This window comes from Corylus avellana, chromosome 8, assembly GCF_965113065.1.
Source record: "Corylus avellana chromosome 8, dhCorAvel1.hap1.2, whole genome shotgun sequence".
Taxonomy (NCBI): Eukaryota; Viridiplantae; Streptophyta; class Magnoliopsida; order Fagales; family Betulaceae; genus Corylus; species Corylus avellana.
The window spans coordinates 7442761-7458804 of NC_142497.1; the positions used below are offsets into that span (position 1 = coordinate 7442761).

General features: G+C 37.8%; 2 protein-coding genes across 3 annotated transcripts; one reads left to right on the plus strand and one right to left on the minus strand.

Annotated features, from left to right (window-relative positions):
* Positions 1 to 8068, plus strand: CDPMEK (4-(cytidine 5'-phospho)-2-C-methyl-D-erithritol kinase). The gene is made up of 11 exons (XM_059575061.2): positions 1 to 307; positions 421 to 516; positions 606 to 674; positions 879 to 983; positions 1064 to 1120; positions 1243 to 1443; positions 4302 to 4394; positions 4485 to 4584; positions 4985 to 5084; positions 7004 to 7089; positions 7811 to 8068. The coding sequence occupies exons 1-11, from the start codon at positions 128 to 130 to the stop codon at positions 7909 to 7911; spliced, it is 1188 nt and encodes a 395-aa protein (XP_059431044.2). The 5' UTR covers positions 1 to 127; the 3' UTR covers positions 7912 to 8068.
* A 646-nt stretch (positions 8069 to 8714) lies between these two features.
* LOC132164182 (Ubiquitin-associated/translation elongation factor EF1B protein) lies at positions 8715 to 16044 on the minus strand. 2 transcript variants are annotated; one of them, XM_059574619.2, is made up of 2 exons: positions 15975 to 16035; positions 8715 to 10859 (listed from the first exon to the last, which is right to left on the minus strand). In XM_059574619.2, the coding sequence occupies exon 2, from the start codon at positions 10836 to 10838 to the stop codon at positions 8859 to 8861; it is 1980 nt and encodes a 659-aa protein (XP_059430602.2). In that variant the 5' UTR covers positions 10839 to 10859; positions 15975 to 16035; the 3' UTR covers positions 8715 to 8858. The 2 variants fall into 2 exon arrangements, 1 of the variants encoding a protein (XP_059430602.2); XR_015912985.1 differs by lacking the exon at positions 8715 to 10859 and adding an exon at positions 11645 to 14529 and having other exon boundaries at positions 15975 to 16044.

Below are 16044 nucleotides of genomic sequence, written 5' to 3' on the forward strand. Positions count from 1 at the left end.
TCCGTTTGCTTTGCTCAAATTGATACTTTAGTGCATACTCACACCAATCACTGAAATCAGCAAATCGCTTGAGCTTTTCCATGAACTTAACTTGGGGCTGCAACTAGAGAGGCCTCACAGCCCATCCATGGCTTCCTCTCATTTCCCATGTAGTCATCATGTCTTCCTCCCTTCGTGCAATTCCTTCAGGAGAAGCCATCTCTCTTCGTTCAGGCCACATGGGTCCTCTTCTTTTCACTCACACTCTCAGTTCCAAAGGGTCAGAGCCATGGTTTCTGATTCAAACACTGACAGAAGACAAGTAGAGGTTGTTCCTCGATCCCTTTTCTTATCATGGTTACAGTTAAATTTTCAGTCTTTTTTTCGTTTGTTGAGTTTTATTGATATTTTTGATTGTGGGTTGGTTGGTGGGGTAATTAGATAGTGTATGATCCTGAGAAAAGATTAAGCAAGTTGGCAGATGAAGTGGACAGGGATGCTCCTCTTTCAAGGATGACTCTGTTCTCGCCTTGCAAGGTAATCACATTCTATTGCTTTGAGTTGAACTTTGTGGAATTTTGGTTTTCTCTATTTATATCTTGAATTTGGTAGCCGGCGTGTTGCAGGTTAATGTTTTCCTAAGAATAACCAACAAGAGGGAAGATGGTTTTCATGATTTGGCATCTCTATTTCATGTAAGTTCATTCAATTTTTTTTTCTTTTGTAAGTGTAAAAAGTTTATTAGATGCATAAATGCTCTTGCTCAGATAATACTGAGTTCATTTAATTTTAAAGTCATATTTATTGTAAATTTATGTCTTTGGGTTCGCTTTTATTTTTCACAGTTTTGTCTTCTGTTCTTTCACAAAAGTCACATTTTGTTCACTTTTCTGCCTCAGGTTATAAGTCTAGGAGATGTAATTAAGTTCTCTTTGTCACCATCAAAAACTCAGGATCGTTTGTCGGCCAATGTGCCTGGAGTTCCCCTTGATGACAAAAATTTGGTAGGGCATAAACTTAATGTGGTTATTTCTATATTCTCTTGTTCTAGATCTTATGAATATTGGAAACCTTCTTTTTGCAGATTATTAAGGCCCTTAACCTTTACAGGAAGAAGACCGGCAGTGAAAACTTCTTTTGGGTAAGAAATGTTTTAGATGATTTTTATACTTCTGGCCATAAATATTAAGATTTGCTTATCTCTTAAGAACATTGTATTAGTAAATCATTCATTGTATAATCCCATTCAAAAACTGTGGGCAGATTCATCTTGACAAAAAGGTCCCTACTGGGGCTGGGCTTGGCGGTGGAAGCAGCAACGCTGCTACTGCACTGTGGGCAGCAAATCAGTTTAGCGGTTGTCTTGCTACTGAAAAGGAACTCCAAGAATGGTCAAGTGAGATTGGTTCTGATGTTCCCTTCTTTTTTTCTCAGGGAGCAGCCTATTGTACCGGTCGAGGTGAGGTATGTCTATGTTTTACAAAAATGCAGTTTGCAGTTCATAGATTTGTCCTTTTTCCTTCCACGTTCCTATCAAGCTCTGAGATTGCGATTCTCCTTAACATGTGTAAGAACACACTAGGCTATGCGCAAAAGCCTATAAGCCTATTAATGTCTAGGCTCAAAAGCAGAGATGCTAGGCTATTGTGCTGCTTTTGTTCTCAGTTCTCTTAGCTTTGAGTTGATAACATAGTATCAGAAGTTTGTTAGGAGTCAGATATTAAGTTTTGTTAATTCACTTTGGAAACTATGAATTCGAGGGAAGTCTTAAGATTTTAACTTAGTGTCTCGTTCTAGATGGACATAGCATCCAATTATGAATCGACTGAGACATCTATTCCTCTTTGGAGAAAGCTAAGATACTCAGTTTTATACGGTTTCATGATATCCTCTTTGTAGAGCTGTTAGGGTTAGTTTGGTATAGAATTTAAACCCTTGAGTTATCAATTGTGGATGGACGGCTGGTGGTATTAACATAAATTTAATTGGTTTGGAGCCACACCGTTGCAACTCTTTTTTTGAATACTTGATGAAGGCACGTGTTATTAATATTAGTTTAGCTATTGAAGGCAAATTTTGTGCATTATGAGAACCTTTCTCTAAATTCAATATTCTTCTAAGGAAGGGGCAGAGAGGAGGAGGGGGGAGAGAAAGAGAGAGAGTGAAGAATCAATTCTTCATTTTTTTTGTTCCATCGAGCCTTCTCTATTGGAATACAAAACACACTTAAATAGACTAAGGACTAAACCCTAGGGCAACACTCATTTATTGAATTTTCTGCAAAGGATGCTCCTATTGAGGCTCACATGGAATTTTTTGGAGGTGTCATTTCAATGGAACGTAAGTTTTGCTAGAGTGGCTCAGGATTGGGAGGTGGATGTCTTTGCCTCATTCTATAGAATGTTATATTTAGTAAGAATGAGAAGAGAAGGAGAAGACAAGTTATGGTGGGTTCCTTCCAAAAAAGGATTGTTTGGTGTTAAATCCTTCTATAGGTCCATGGGTTGTCATTTTGGGATCCATTCTCCCTAGAAGAGTGTTTGGAGGACTAAGGTTTCGTTGAGGGTGGCCTTTTTTGTGTGGTCGGCAGCCCTAGGGAAGATTCTTACCATGAACAATCTACAAAAGCGGCGCGTCATTATGGTTGCTTGGTGTGTAATGTGCAAAAGGAATGGGGAGTCCATTAGTTCGTGAATCATCGTCTTCTTCATTGTAAGGTTGTGTGTGCCATTTGTAATGTTTTCTTTAATAGATTTGGGTTGTCTTGGGTTATGCCTAGACGAGTAATCAATTTGTTTGCTTGTTGGTGGAATGCCTGCTGTAGTATGGAAGATGATACCTTCATGCCTTTTTGTGGTGTCTATAAAGGGAAATGAATGATAGCTGTTTTCAGTACCACGAGAAAACTTTGGAGTTGATATCTTTTTGGGGTAATTACATTTTCCCCCCATAAACTTTAACGCATTTTCACTTTGCCCCCATGAACTACCAACTGTGACATCCGACCCCATGAATTACTATTTTGTGACCAAAACCCCCATTTCATCAGTCAAAGGCGTTAACTCAGACGATCAAAGTGACAATGCGTTATAGTTCATAGGGGCAAAGTGACAATGAATTGTAGTTTATGGGGGCAAAGTGACGTATAGACCGTCTGAGTTAATGCCTTAGACTGACGGAAGGGGCCTTTGACTGGCGGAAGGGGGGTTTTTGGGCACAAATGGTAGTTCATAGGGGTTGGTTGTTACAATTGAGAGTTAATGGGGGCAAAGTGCCAAGGTGTTGTAGTTGATGGGGGGAAAAGGTAATTACCCTGATCTTTTTTCTTCAACACTTTGTATCTTTGGATAGCTTCTTATGTTGCTTCTTTAGTGATTAGTTATAACAATTTTTTTGTTCTTTTTGCCCCTACTTCCTAGGTGGCTTCTCTTGAGTAATTGGGGGCGCCTTATGTTTTAATGATATTTTGATTAATTATAAAATTAAAAAATCATTTATCGAATTACCAAAAATATCCTCGACTCTTGAAAATTAAATACTTAATAACCCAATTATTACACCTAAATAAAACTAAACTAAACTGAAATTTATCTCTTGGCCCTTGCATCATTCTCTCCTGGTTTGAGAAAACTTGACCTCAAGTTTTGAGCTGTTGAGTTGAAAATATATGCTCTGAAAATGTTGGGTCCAAGTCCAACCTCTCAAATCTTGAAAAGTGTCTGGATGGCTTGTTGCTAGCTCGAGCCTAAACATGGATTTGAGTGACTTTGTTGGTCTTACTAATTCCGTTGTCAACCAAGCAGAACACTGAAAGCTTCCTTTTCTTTTTCTTTTTTTGTAGTCTATGTCTTCCTCTCCGTCTCTATCTCTCCTTCTATTTTGACCTGCTGACTAAATCCTTGACAAAAGTGAGTGTCACCTCTGTTCTCTCATACAACATCAACAGAGAAGAGAGAAGAATCATTTATTCATTTTTGTTTTATTCCATCAAGTCTCCTCCATTGGCGTACAAAACACACTTCAATAGACTAAGGACTAAACCCTAGGGCAATCCCATTTATTAAATTACCAAAAATACCTTTGAATCTTGAAAATTAATTCAAACATAAATTTAAATACTAATAACTGAATTATTAGACCTAAATAAAACTAAATTAAAGTAAAATTTGTGTCTTGCCCCTTTCATCAGTTTGCCCCAGCCACATGCACACAAACATAAAGAAAAGAATCTAGAAATTTATATCATATTACTGGGACTTGCTTGGATGTGAATTTCATAGTCTGCTAGAGTTCCCACTAGAATTTGGTTCTGATTTGTCCAGGTTGTTCAGAATATTCCCCCACCAGTATCTTTGGACATTCCAATGGTTCTCATAAAGCCACCGCAGGCATGTTCGACAGCTGAAGTTTACAAGGTAGTGCAGTTTTATAGATAATCAAAGAATTTCGATTTGCACTAATTTTTATACTGTCAAAATTTTCTAAAACAAGCATTGATTTCTCAGCGCCTCCAGTTGGGTCAAACTAGTAAGGTTGATCCCTTAACATTGCTGGAGAAGATCTCAACAAATGGAATATCTCCAGATGTTTGTATAAATGATTTGGGTATGTGTGACCTTCTATTTGTTTTCTGCCCATATTTTTTTTTTTGCCTTTTTTCCACTACTTTCCCTTTACATTTCCTTCAGCTATATTCCAATTAACCTACCTTGCTCCATTGGATAAGTTCAGGTTTGGCTTCTAATTTGACTTGTTGAAGGACAAGTTATGAACATACCTATTCTTCGTTGGGGCCCCCGCCCCCCTCCTTTTATAGTTCCTTTTTTTTTCTTTTTTTTTGTATTAATGCAATTTTGCCTAGGAAAAATAATAAGAATCAGTTGGAGTAGGTCCCAATAGTATATCCATAGGATCAGAATTTTAGATGATGTTGTTGGTGCTGCTTTTTTTTTATTATTATTCTTACAATTTTTTTTCTTCTTGTTTATTATGTGTTTCTTTGCAGAGCCTCCTGCATTTGAAGTTCTCCCATCCCTTCGAAGATTAAAACAGCGTGTAATTGCAGCTAGCCGTGGACAATACGATGCTGTTTTTATGTCTGGAAGGTAAAATCCTTGTATGCCTATTTAAATCTTCATTTCTAGTTCAGCATTTAGAACAAATTAAGAATATACTTTGTGTGCGCCTGTATCTGTGTGTCCGTGTTTTAGATAATTTCAGTTCTGCTCATACTTAAATGAGATTGATAGCTTGCACTCTAATAAATGAGGTATATTATGGATGTGGTACTGGTAAGTCACATTGTTTCTTATTTTATTGTCACTGTCTGTTAATTGAGATATGCACAAGTAGAAAATTTGCAATCACAATAGCAAGTTTTAGACTCGAGTTACTTGCATAGGGCACACAAGAATACAATATGGAATACTTTCTTAAATCCTCTCAATCACTCAAATAAATTTTCAAGAGCATCTATAGTTTGTTTATGGTCTTCAAATTCAGTTGTAGTGAGTACAACTGCACAAGCAAAGGAAAAGATTAGAAGAAATCTTAAGCACTGTAATCAAGATCCCAGAATAATCTCTAAAATATTTAACAAAAAGTCACTTTTTGGAAGAAAGACAGAAGAAAACAAAAAACAAAAATTCCGTCACTTTTTGAAATGTCTCAGGGTGCATAATTTGTCCGTCAAAGATGGGGTAGCCTTCCCATTTTGTACATGAGAGCTCAAGCACAGACTAGGGCCTAAACTGTGGTTTCTCCTGTTATGATAGTTATCAATATAGTCATGAGGTGAACGGAAGTTTATAGTATTTCAGCTAAGTTCTCATCAAGAATGCAAATGAGACTACTTGAAAAATGATCTCGCAAAAAGTGATTTCAACTCGATAATAGAAAACTCCACACAACTAAACATGCAATTTTTTTTCCCTCTAAACTATCCACATTAAGCAAAATGGGACAGCATTCCAAATGCGAAAACTTCTATGCCTTCCAAACCAACTTTTCCCCCCAAAGAACACATCAATGACCTTCTTAGGCATCATTTGTTGAACTCAAAAAACAGAGAAGACAAAAAGATGATAACTCACTCTCCACTAATACAATGAATCAACAAATGATCTGCCGTTTCATCACTACACTTGCACATACAACATCAATCTACTAGAATGATATTTCTTGAATGAGATTCTCTATTGTTAGAAGTTTCCCTAAAGTTACTGTCCCAAAATAAAAAAGCACTTTCAAAGGACCTTGCTCCACAAATTACTCTTCAAATGGAATTGCACTCCATCAGATCCTTTTAACGACTCATTAAAAGATCGATTATCAAATTTTCCATTACGATTAAACCTCCACCTAAAACGATCAAAGATAATCTGATCCTTCACCTAACTTTCCTCGGAATAGCCAACTCCATCCACCTCTAATTCCCCAATGTAGTTTGCCCTGCTATGTGAATTTGCCAATTGATGAAAAAAATGGCATCATTATCATCAACCACACAGCCATACACAAATTTTGGCTTGAGATTTGAGGTCCTCTCTATGGAGTTTTTTTGAGCAATTAACTGCATCTCCAAAAACCTTCTTGCACCAAACCTTCAAATTCTCCTTTAGAACCTTCATCTTTCTAGCTAACACAAAGCTGGGAAGCCCAATAAAACCATAACCATTCCACCAATTCTGATTTGAAGCTTTCAAATGACAAAGTGAGCAATTAACTGGATATACTTCTATAGTTCCATCGTTCAGCTCCAATGAATAATTATGCTGGGAAAATAGAAATAAAAAATATATTATTTTGGTAAAAATTGTTTATAGCATTAGGTTATCAATTAGATCTTTATTTATTTATTTTGTTTGTACTTGCTTCTGTTTATATGTAGCTCAGGCAATATAAAAGAAGATATCCATGGAAATGGTTTGAAGTCTTGTGATTGAACAACAGATGTTGACATGCAAATTTTCGTTGATTTTACTAACGCAAACTCATTTTAATTTTCTCAATATATTTGATTCAGTGGAAGCACCATTGTTGGTATTGGTTCTCCAGATCCCCCACAATTTCTATATGATGATGATGACTACCGTGAAGTGTTTTTGTCAGGTAAGCTTCAGATAGTTATGCCTCATAGCTTATGATTTATTTGTCTCCATGATGTTTTTAAAGCTGTAAGCCAATCCCTAACATTAATGAAACAAGTGCAAATATTTATCTAAAATTTGTTAGGAATATACTTAATGCTACCACATCAGTTATAGGATTAGTCTTAGGTGTTGGTTACACTGAATTATTTCTGCCATTAAAGGCAAATTTTAGGGTAAATTTTATGGTAAAATGCATCAACATTCTTGTGATTTGATGGCTCTCTGTTGAAACCCATGGGTTTCCAAACTTTTCTTATTACACGCTTGTGCTTCATTATTCCAATTAGGTTTTTCCACCCACTTTCCTTATATGTTTCCAATAGGTAATATGTACATGATTTACAATCCAACACTATCCTGACATGTGGCAGAAATTGTAAACTTTTTTTAGAATTTATATTATCTTGTTATTTTAGATATTAAAAAGTTACAATTAATAACTTGGTAAATCATGAAAAAAAGGAAAAAAAAAAAAAAAATAGAATGTAGACTTCCTCAGATGATGTCTTAAAACTTACTTATTATGTTCAATTTCCAATTTTTTTTAATGTTAAATGATGACTTTTTAAAAAAAAAAAAAAAAAAACCAATATCCTACAACTTTGCTTCCCTTCCCAAATATAAAATAGGTTTGCTTAAGGTTGATGGTAAATTAACCTACAATTTATTTTGAAATGCAGAGGCCAACTTTCTGATTCGTGAAGCAAATAAGTGGTACAGAGAACCTGCTTCAACAAGTGCTTCTACCTCAGCCTCCAATTTTGCTGAGTCTGTTGAGTAATATTATAGCCCCAAGTAAGATAAAATGAAAATCATCGAGTGCTGTTGTATCATTGAATGAATGGTGTTTAATATATGCTAATGTTGTCTTATGTTCTTGTGTAAAAAAAATTACTCTTAATCATGTATGTATAACATTAACACCCCTGATTTTTTAAGATGATTGTGTGGCATATATGTCAAGGCAATGAAAGCCCAGATCAATTTTCTGGTTCCAAAATATCAGAAAACGGAGAAGAGGGAGAGAGAGAGAGAGAGAGAGAGATAGAGGAGAAATAAGACTCTACAAGAGGTAAAAAACACTCATCGATTTTTTTTTTGTAAGTGAAGAGTTTGCCTAATTAGCTCCAACACATCTTATTAGATGTTTTCGTTTGGATGTGCTTTCTGGCGTGAGAAAAGAATGGATGATTATTATTATTATTATTATTTTATATATATAAAAAAAAAATGAATAGAGAAATAATTTAGATAAGCAAATGTAGTATGTTTTTGAAAAGTAATTTTTTTAAATTTTAAAAAAATAAAATAAAATAAAAAGCTGCTTTTAATTAGTGATTTTAAATAGAAATTTAGATAAGCCACTGCGGATGCTATAAGGCCAAAGTAGGATCTTAACCCATTATTTAGTGAAGATGTGAACATTGGGGAATGGGGGTTTCTAATTAATCAGGTATTATGCTTAAAGCTTTATTTTTTAAAAAGATTTTGTCACACTGGGTAAGCTGCAAGCAATTCTCTCAAAATTAGTCATGCTAATGCCCCCCCTGTGTGTTTTTTTAATGAATGCGAGGGAAAGAGGAATCAAGCAAAGGATTCTAAGATGCTTTTTTTTTTCACTTAAAGCTTTCCACCAACAATATCATCAACACCAACATGAAATCCACGCACATTTTCTAGGTCTTCCTTTTTTTTCATTTTATTCATTAAATTCTTTCACTTCACCCTCTACAGCGAAGGAGAAGAAACAAACCGTCTGGGTAAACTAAATAGATCTTTCCCTTCAAAGGGGGATGTCCACTCCCTAGAACCAGCAGCAGATGTATCAGCAATGACCGCTCCACCGCCCTGCAACCCAGCTATGGGCACACCATTTGCATGAGGCACTGATCTCATGGCCGGCTGAGCACCAACTCCAGAAGTATTTGAATCATATATGTGGGTGTTGCTCCTTGTAAACGAAGGCCACAACCCATTGGAGCTTGGTGAAGACGATTCTCTCTTCAAACTCCAGTCTACGCTGGTGTAATCTAAGTGAGACACTGATCCACCCGTGCTCCAGTCTACTGGAGATGACGACCCTGACGACAGAGTTGAACTCAACCCAGAGAAGAGTCCAAGGGAGGAAGCAGCAGCAAGTGTAGGAAATGTACCTGCTCTACTCAATATGCTATTCCCTCGACTGGTTCCAGGGGAATCACCTGGGCTGCTGCCGGGAAAAAACTGTTGCTGTTGCTGTTGCTGATGCTGATGCTGATGCTGATATTGAAGGTGGTGGTGGTACATGTGATTCAAGCTCAGATCGTTTGCACTGAGGCCTCTTGTGCTGGGAATTTGTTGCAAAAAGCCATTGGACTTCATAACTTCAACACCATTCGAAGGATACCAACTGGCCGCTGTTCCAGGAGGAGATGAGCTCATGCTAGTGGTTGGCCCTTGCTTACTGGCAGATTGTGGCCGCTGCATCATTATAATTGGTTCCCTCATTGTTCCAGGCTGAAGGTTCTTGAATTCATTTCCAACGGCCACATAATGGGTTTCTGTCTTGGCTGGTGATGTTGACACCTGCAAGGGTGATGCCACAGGTGATGCCAAAGAATAGGAAGCCGAAGGACTTGATGCAGCATTTGGCCACCGTTTCTCAGCCGACATAGCAGTTTGTTGGGGTCTTGCCCATTCTGACTTCGGTTGTATTCTCTTCAAAGACTGCTGCACATTTTTGCTCCCCAGTTCTGAAGACCCTACAACTGTAGCTGTTGTTTTTGTATAATTGAATTCCCTGTCATCCTTTTTCTGTTGTACGGTAGGAGGATTTTTTGTTTGTGGTCTTGTGTTAGTGGCTGCAACTGTAAGCTTGCCATTACTAATGGTCGGAGGATCGCCAGTTTCTTCTGGTTTAGGTGGAGCATCAAATGAATCTTGCTTCGTTACTTTTAGCATTTCTGCCGCCTTCTCAAGATCACCCTCACAGGCAACGACAGCTCTTTCAACTTCCTGCTTTGAGCACTTGTACCTTGTTTCCATATCCGCAATCAGAGCAATCTCTTCTGCTATGTCAATTTTCAAATTACTACCAGCAAGATTTTGATCCGAGTGATTTTCTGCTTCTTCACTACCTTCAACCAGCCAAATAACTGACTGCTCTACTTTTCCTTCATTCAGTATGAGGGCCATTGTTGCCCGCTCATGTGGAAATCCCATTGCCACAAACTGTTGAGCAAGTGCTTCAAGCTTTCTCGACATGAGATAGCCACTGCAACGCTCACGCAGTTCCTGAGCTCGCCTTTCCTTCTGGCGCTGATGCTTCCGTTCGTTCTTCTGGCGGATTTTCTCCCGCTTGTCACCTTCAGCACCTGGTATTGTTTCATTCCGAGCAGGAGGAATTGATGTTTTTTCTTTATGGTCTTCTGACTCACCAGACCAGCTACCATTATTGGAGACAGAATCATACTCAATCCCAGCTGCAGGCAAGCCTCCAGGATGCTCATCTGTCTCATCTATGTTTCGGAATCGACCATTAGTGTGAAGAGGTGAACTGGAAGATGTTGGTGATGTTTCAAGGGTATGGAATGTTCCCAAAAGTGGATCGTATGCACTAGCAGGGATACCACTACCTGCAATAGCAGGTCCTGAAGACTTTGCTGAAGCCTTCTGGGGTTCCTTGCTGGCCTTTTTGTCCTTGGACTTGGATTTAGAAGCTGGAGACATCTTAGAAAGAAAAAATATTTCCTGCAATGTTCAAGATAACAATGTATTATGCAGCTATTTTCTAAATGACTAACAAAAAGTTCTCTCAGTAGCAACAAGATATGAAGCTATCTGTATAAGACGTAAAAATACAGATTACTAATCTCTTCATGACGTTAATGGAGTGTCTGAGAGAGAGACAGACAGACAAGGGGGATGCCATATATAGATGCTTTATACAATTTCTTTTTCTTCTGCTACCAAACAATATATTCATATCAATACTAATACAGCATAAAAGCATCCATACAAACTCAATGGAACAGAAATGTAAACATCAAAAAACTTGAAAATTTGACGTTCTATGCTTGCACAAGAGTGCATATATTTCTGAAAAGAACAGTTATCATTCACGAGTAACTGACTGATCGATTTTGGGGGAAAATCACCTTCCTTTTTATCACAAAAGGCATAGAAAATTAGCATATAGCAAATGAGGAAAAGAAATTCTTTCTTTTTTTTTATAAGTAAATCAGTTTTATTAAAAAAGCAAATGCCTCAAAGTACACTGGGAATATACAAAGGATCACCTAACTAGGATGAGAAAAAGGACAAGGAACTCAGCATAGCTAATCGTCACCGGACAAACATACGTTATAGTCCAAAGATACGAAGTATGAAGACAAGAGGATAATATGTCCTCAGAGGACCTCTCCAAATCCTCAAAACACCTATTATTTCTCTCTCCATAAACACCAAAAAAAGCAAGTAAGCACCATCTTCCAGACTGCAGCACTCCACCACCCCCCCCCCCCCCCTCCCCCATGGTTCCCGAGGACCACCAACATGCTAGCAACTCGACAACCCTCCTAGGCATCACCCAAGACAACCCAAAGCGGCCAAAGAAAGCACTCCACAAGACAGAAGCTACCTCACAATGAAGAAGAAGATAATCAACTGTCTCCTCACTCCTCTTACACATACAACATCTGTTCACCACAATCACATGTCGCTTCCTGAGGTTATCTAAGGTCAGAATTTTGCCCAAAGCCGCCAACCATGCAAAGAAAGCCGCCCTTGGAGGAGCTTGTGTCCGCCACACACTCTTCCAGGAGAATCTCCTCCCTTCTGTATGCGCCAAGGAGATAAAGAATGACTACTTGAACAAACAATTATCTTGCTAAGATTGTCATGGTGCAAGAACTTTTAATGCATCACCCACCCTAACAACCCACTTCTATCCCAGCAAAAACATCAATTGTAAGCTTGAGAACTCAGCTAATTAGTTTAAAAGGCCTGCCCCAACAGAACTTTCCATGAAAAACAAATAAAGTCACTCCATGCACAAATTCTATACAAATATCCCATCTTCATATGTTATTTTGTAGGCAGTCCAGCACACAGAAAATTGCCCGATTATAACTAAATTTATCCATTCCTCATGCTAAGTCAGCCATCCACTTCCAGTTTTCCTGTTGAGTTCCATGCAAAATTGGACAATAATTCAATAAATTTCTGGTTGAGATCACCTAGAAGGTGTCTCATCTTCTAAAAACTATGAACCTTAACCTCTCTTTGCAGATCATATAATATTAAGGGGCATAAAAAGGGAAAGGTTTCACTGACTTTAAATTATTGCGTGAACCCTCAAGTCCTATTGACCTCTGATCAAACAATTGATCTAAAAATGTTTCAATTCCATCTACGTGTGTGTGAAATTCCATCTACGTGTGTGTGTGTGTGTGTGTGTGTGTGTGTGTGAGAGAGAGAGAGAGAGAGCCATTAATAAGAGAGATTAAAATTGAAAATGATAAACACAGATGTTAACTCACTCTATAACCACTGTAACAAAATTGAACCAACAGAGATGACTCTTTATTTATTTATTTTGATGGTTAAGTTTAACCCAAGAGAGAACTCAACCCCTGCATACCACCAAATTGTGGGAATCCAACCAATTCATGTTCTAATAAGTAGTTCTACTTGCTAAACATTTAAGGTAATTTTTTTTTATAAGTACTTGCTAAACATTTAAGGTAATTGAACAGTATATGTGCTTTTCGATTCAGAAGAAACAATAGTAATCTTAAATACTAATAATCTTCATGACTGAAGATGGCCAAAAATCACATTCAATACAGCTAGGGCATATAGAGAATCTGCTGACAAAAGTTCACATAAGCAAGTAACACTTTTGAGCGAGTATTTCATAAACCTAGCCTTAATCATTAATTTGCATAAGCACATTAAAAAAAAAAACTGTTGCCATGGAGTTCAAATTAAGTAGCAGCTAGAGTGACGCTAATGTGTTCTTCATGTTTCATCAAATGAACTCCTCCACAAGCATGGGTAATACTAAAGATGCCAAAGTGGGCAAAATTTTGATAAACTGAGTTATGACAAGTTCACCGAAACAGCATGTTGTGAAGACAACTCGTGACCAGAAAAACTAGTTGTAATCACTTAGCAGCATATTAGCCCCCTTTATGGATCTTGTGCAGCAGCATTCTATAACAAAATAGTGGGGAAAAAAAAAACTACGACGGTCAATCAGACTATCAAGGGACAATATTATTATATTTCACCAACATGGTAGGTTGCTAGGATAAATTGTGAAACACACAGCTTCAATCAATAGTATGCCATGCTAGAAAATGTAAAAGTCCAAATAGTACAATAAGGTACCACCAGTATCAAGAACTCAACATACTTGTGAACAACCAACCACATATATATGCAGACATCTTTAGACGAACCATTGAAAAATCAAGAATCTCACACCAAAACTCGCATGGCCTCACTAGTTGCAGCATAGTCCACCTTTTTTGAACAATCAAACATGCGTACACACCTTAAACAAAAGATCTATAATTATTTTCTCATTGTACATCCATTTATTTTTTATGATAAGTAATCGAAAAATATCATTAAAAGCGTAAAGGCGCCTTTGAGTACACAAGAAGTATACAAGAGGAAACACCTAGCTAAAATGAGCAAAAAGAACAAAGAAATCACTACGACTAATCAACAAGGGAGAGACATAAGCAGAAGTCCAAAGATACAAAGTTACAAAGAACAAAGACATAATCTCCTTCAGTGTCCTCTCTTGGTCCTCAAAACTTCTGTCATTCATTTCCCTCCATAAACACCATAAAACGCATGTAGGCACCATCCTCCACATAGCTGCACTTCACGTATTGCCGATAGTCCACTAACAAGCATACAAGTGGACTAAACGTCTAGACATAATCACATAACCCAAGACAAACCAAACCGACCAAAAAGGGCATCCAAATGGAATAAACCAAATCACAGTAAAGAAGATGGTGAAAGGAATTCTCATTTCTATTACACATGCAACAGCTGTCCATTACAATGATGATATTCCGCTTCCCGATGTTAACCATAGTTAGGACTTACCTAGAGCCACTGACCACACAAAAAAAAGCCGTCCTCAAGGGGGCCTTAGTCCGCCAAACATTCTTCGATGGGAAACGGCTACCTTCACTGAAAATCAAGGAAGAAAAGAATGATCTAACCTTAAACAACCTTTTTTTGGGGGGGCCCACCACAGCTTATCTTCACTTTCTCGACTCATTCTAGCTGAAAACAACACTCTAAGGAAAGAGGCAAATACATCCACCTCCCAATCATGTCTCTCTGGTAAAGCTCACATCCCACTGATTGGAAGCGCCAATAGACTCCAAGTGATCTGCAACAGAAGCATCCTTTTTGTAGGCAATACCAAATAAAACTGGAAATACTTCCTTAAAGACCATATCCCCACACCACTGATCATGCCAAAATCTAATCTTGGAACCATTTTCTACCTCAAATCTAGTATGGCACGAGAAATTCCCCCGACCCCTCCTAACAAACCTCCATAACCCCACCCCAAAGGCACCAGAAGGCTCAAGAGAGCACCAACCATCCATTTATTGCGGCGAGACATTTTGAATTTCTAGGGATCCATGTTATTCTTGCTCAGGCATGAAATTTGAACCAAAAAGAAAGACCATAATAGCATGTCCCGAAATTTTCAACAAACAACACACAAAAGTAGATCAATCATGGTGAGGGATAAGTTCTATCGAAGGAAATCCTAGCTACTTTGAGCTTAAGTAGCAATGCTTCACCCACCACAAAAGATAAAAAAATAAAAAAATAAAAAGAAGACATTTTGTGCCGTATAACCACTTAATATGACAAACAAAGATACCAACTTAGCAACTTCTTGGATAAAACAATCAGACTAAACTCAAATTTTCCAATGAAGAACTGAAATACACTAGTCAACGCAAATCTATGTAGCCTATTTTATATGCCTTCATAAATTCAAAACAAGCAACAACACTAACAAAAAAAAAAATTGGTCATGAACAATAAACTTTTTTTTTTATAAATAATCAACACATATCATTAAAAATTTAGTGCCCCTAAGTACACACAAAGTATACAAAAGGAAACACCTAGCTAGAAGAAGCAAAGCCATGAACAATAAACTAACAGAAATAAAAGACTTCGACCCCTGCGAACAGCAAGTTGCTAAGGGTATCCTAAACCTACAATTCAACGTTGCTTGCCTCTAACTATATATCTAGGCAGTCACCTATTTCGGAGTGATAAGAAGAAAATGGACTATATAAGATGATCGCAATTATCCTAATTCAACAACACGATTATTGGAAACAAAACATGCTTCATGAAATTCACACTTTGTCAGAATTTTGATACTTCGACAATAGAGTGCAGGTTCCTAATCGCGCAATGAATGCTATGAAGTGAGCATAGCAAATGAACACAAAGTCCGTCCGAGTCTGCCACTGCCAAGCAGTATCCATAAACACACCAAGATTCTCCAGCGACAGAAACACACACTAAGTCTATGTGTGTGAAATTCAGGAAAAACCTAAAGATTTTTTTTTTTTTTTTCTCACGCTAATCGCAATCCCCTATAGAACGGAAAACCATGTAAGATCTCAAACTTTCAGCTCTGAGGTTCTCAAACAGGAGGAATATCCACAATTCAACACAAAAGCTGGAATGAAATCCCCGGCTTCCACCGACTCAAAAGACACCGAAATCGAAGAAGATCGAGGGGGACAGAGAGGAGCCCCGCGGGATTAAAGAGAGATAAGAGAGAGGAAAGCAACCAACCTGCGGTTTCGTTGCGGAGAGATTGGCGAGGTTCGATGGAGGGATCGCGGTCCAACAGCAATCGGTGGAG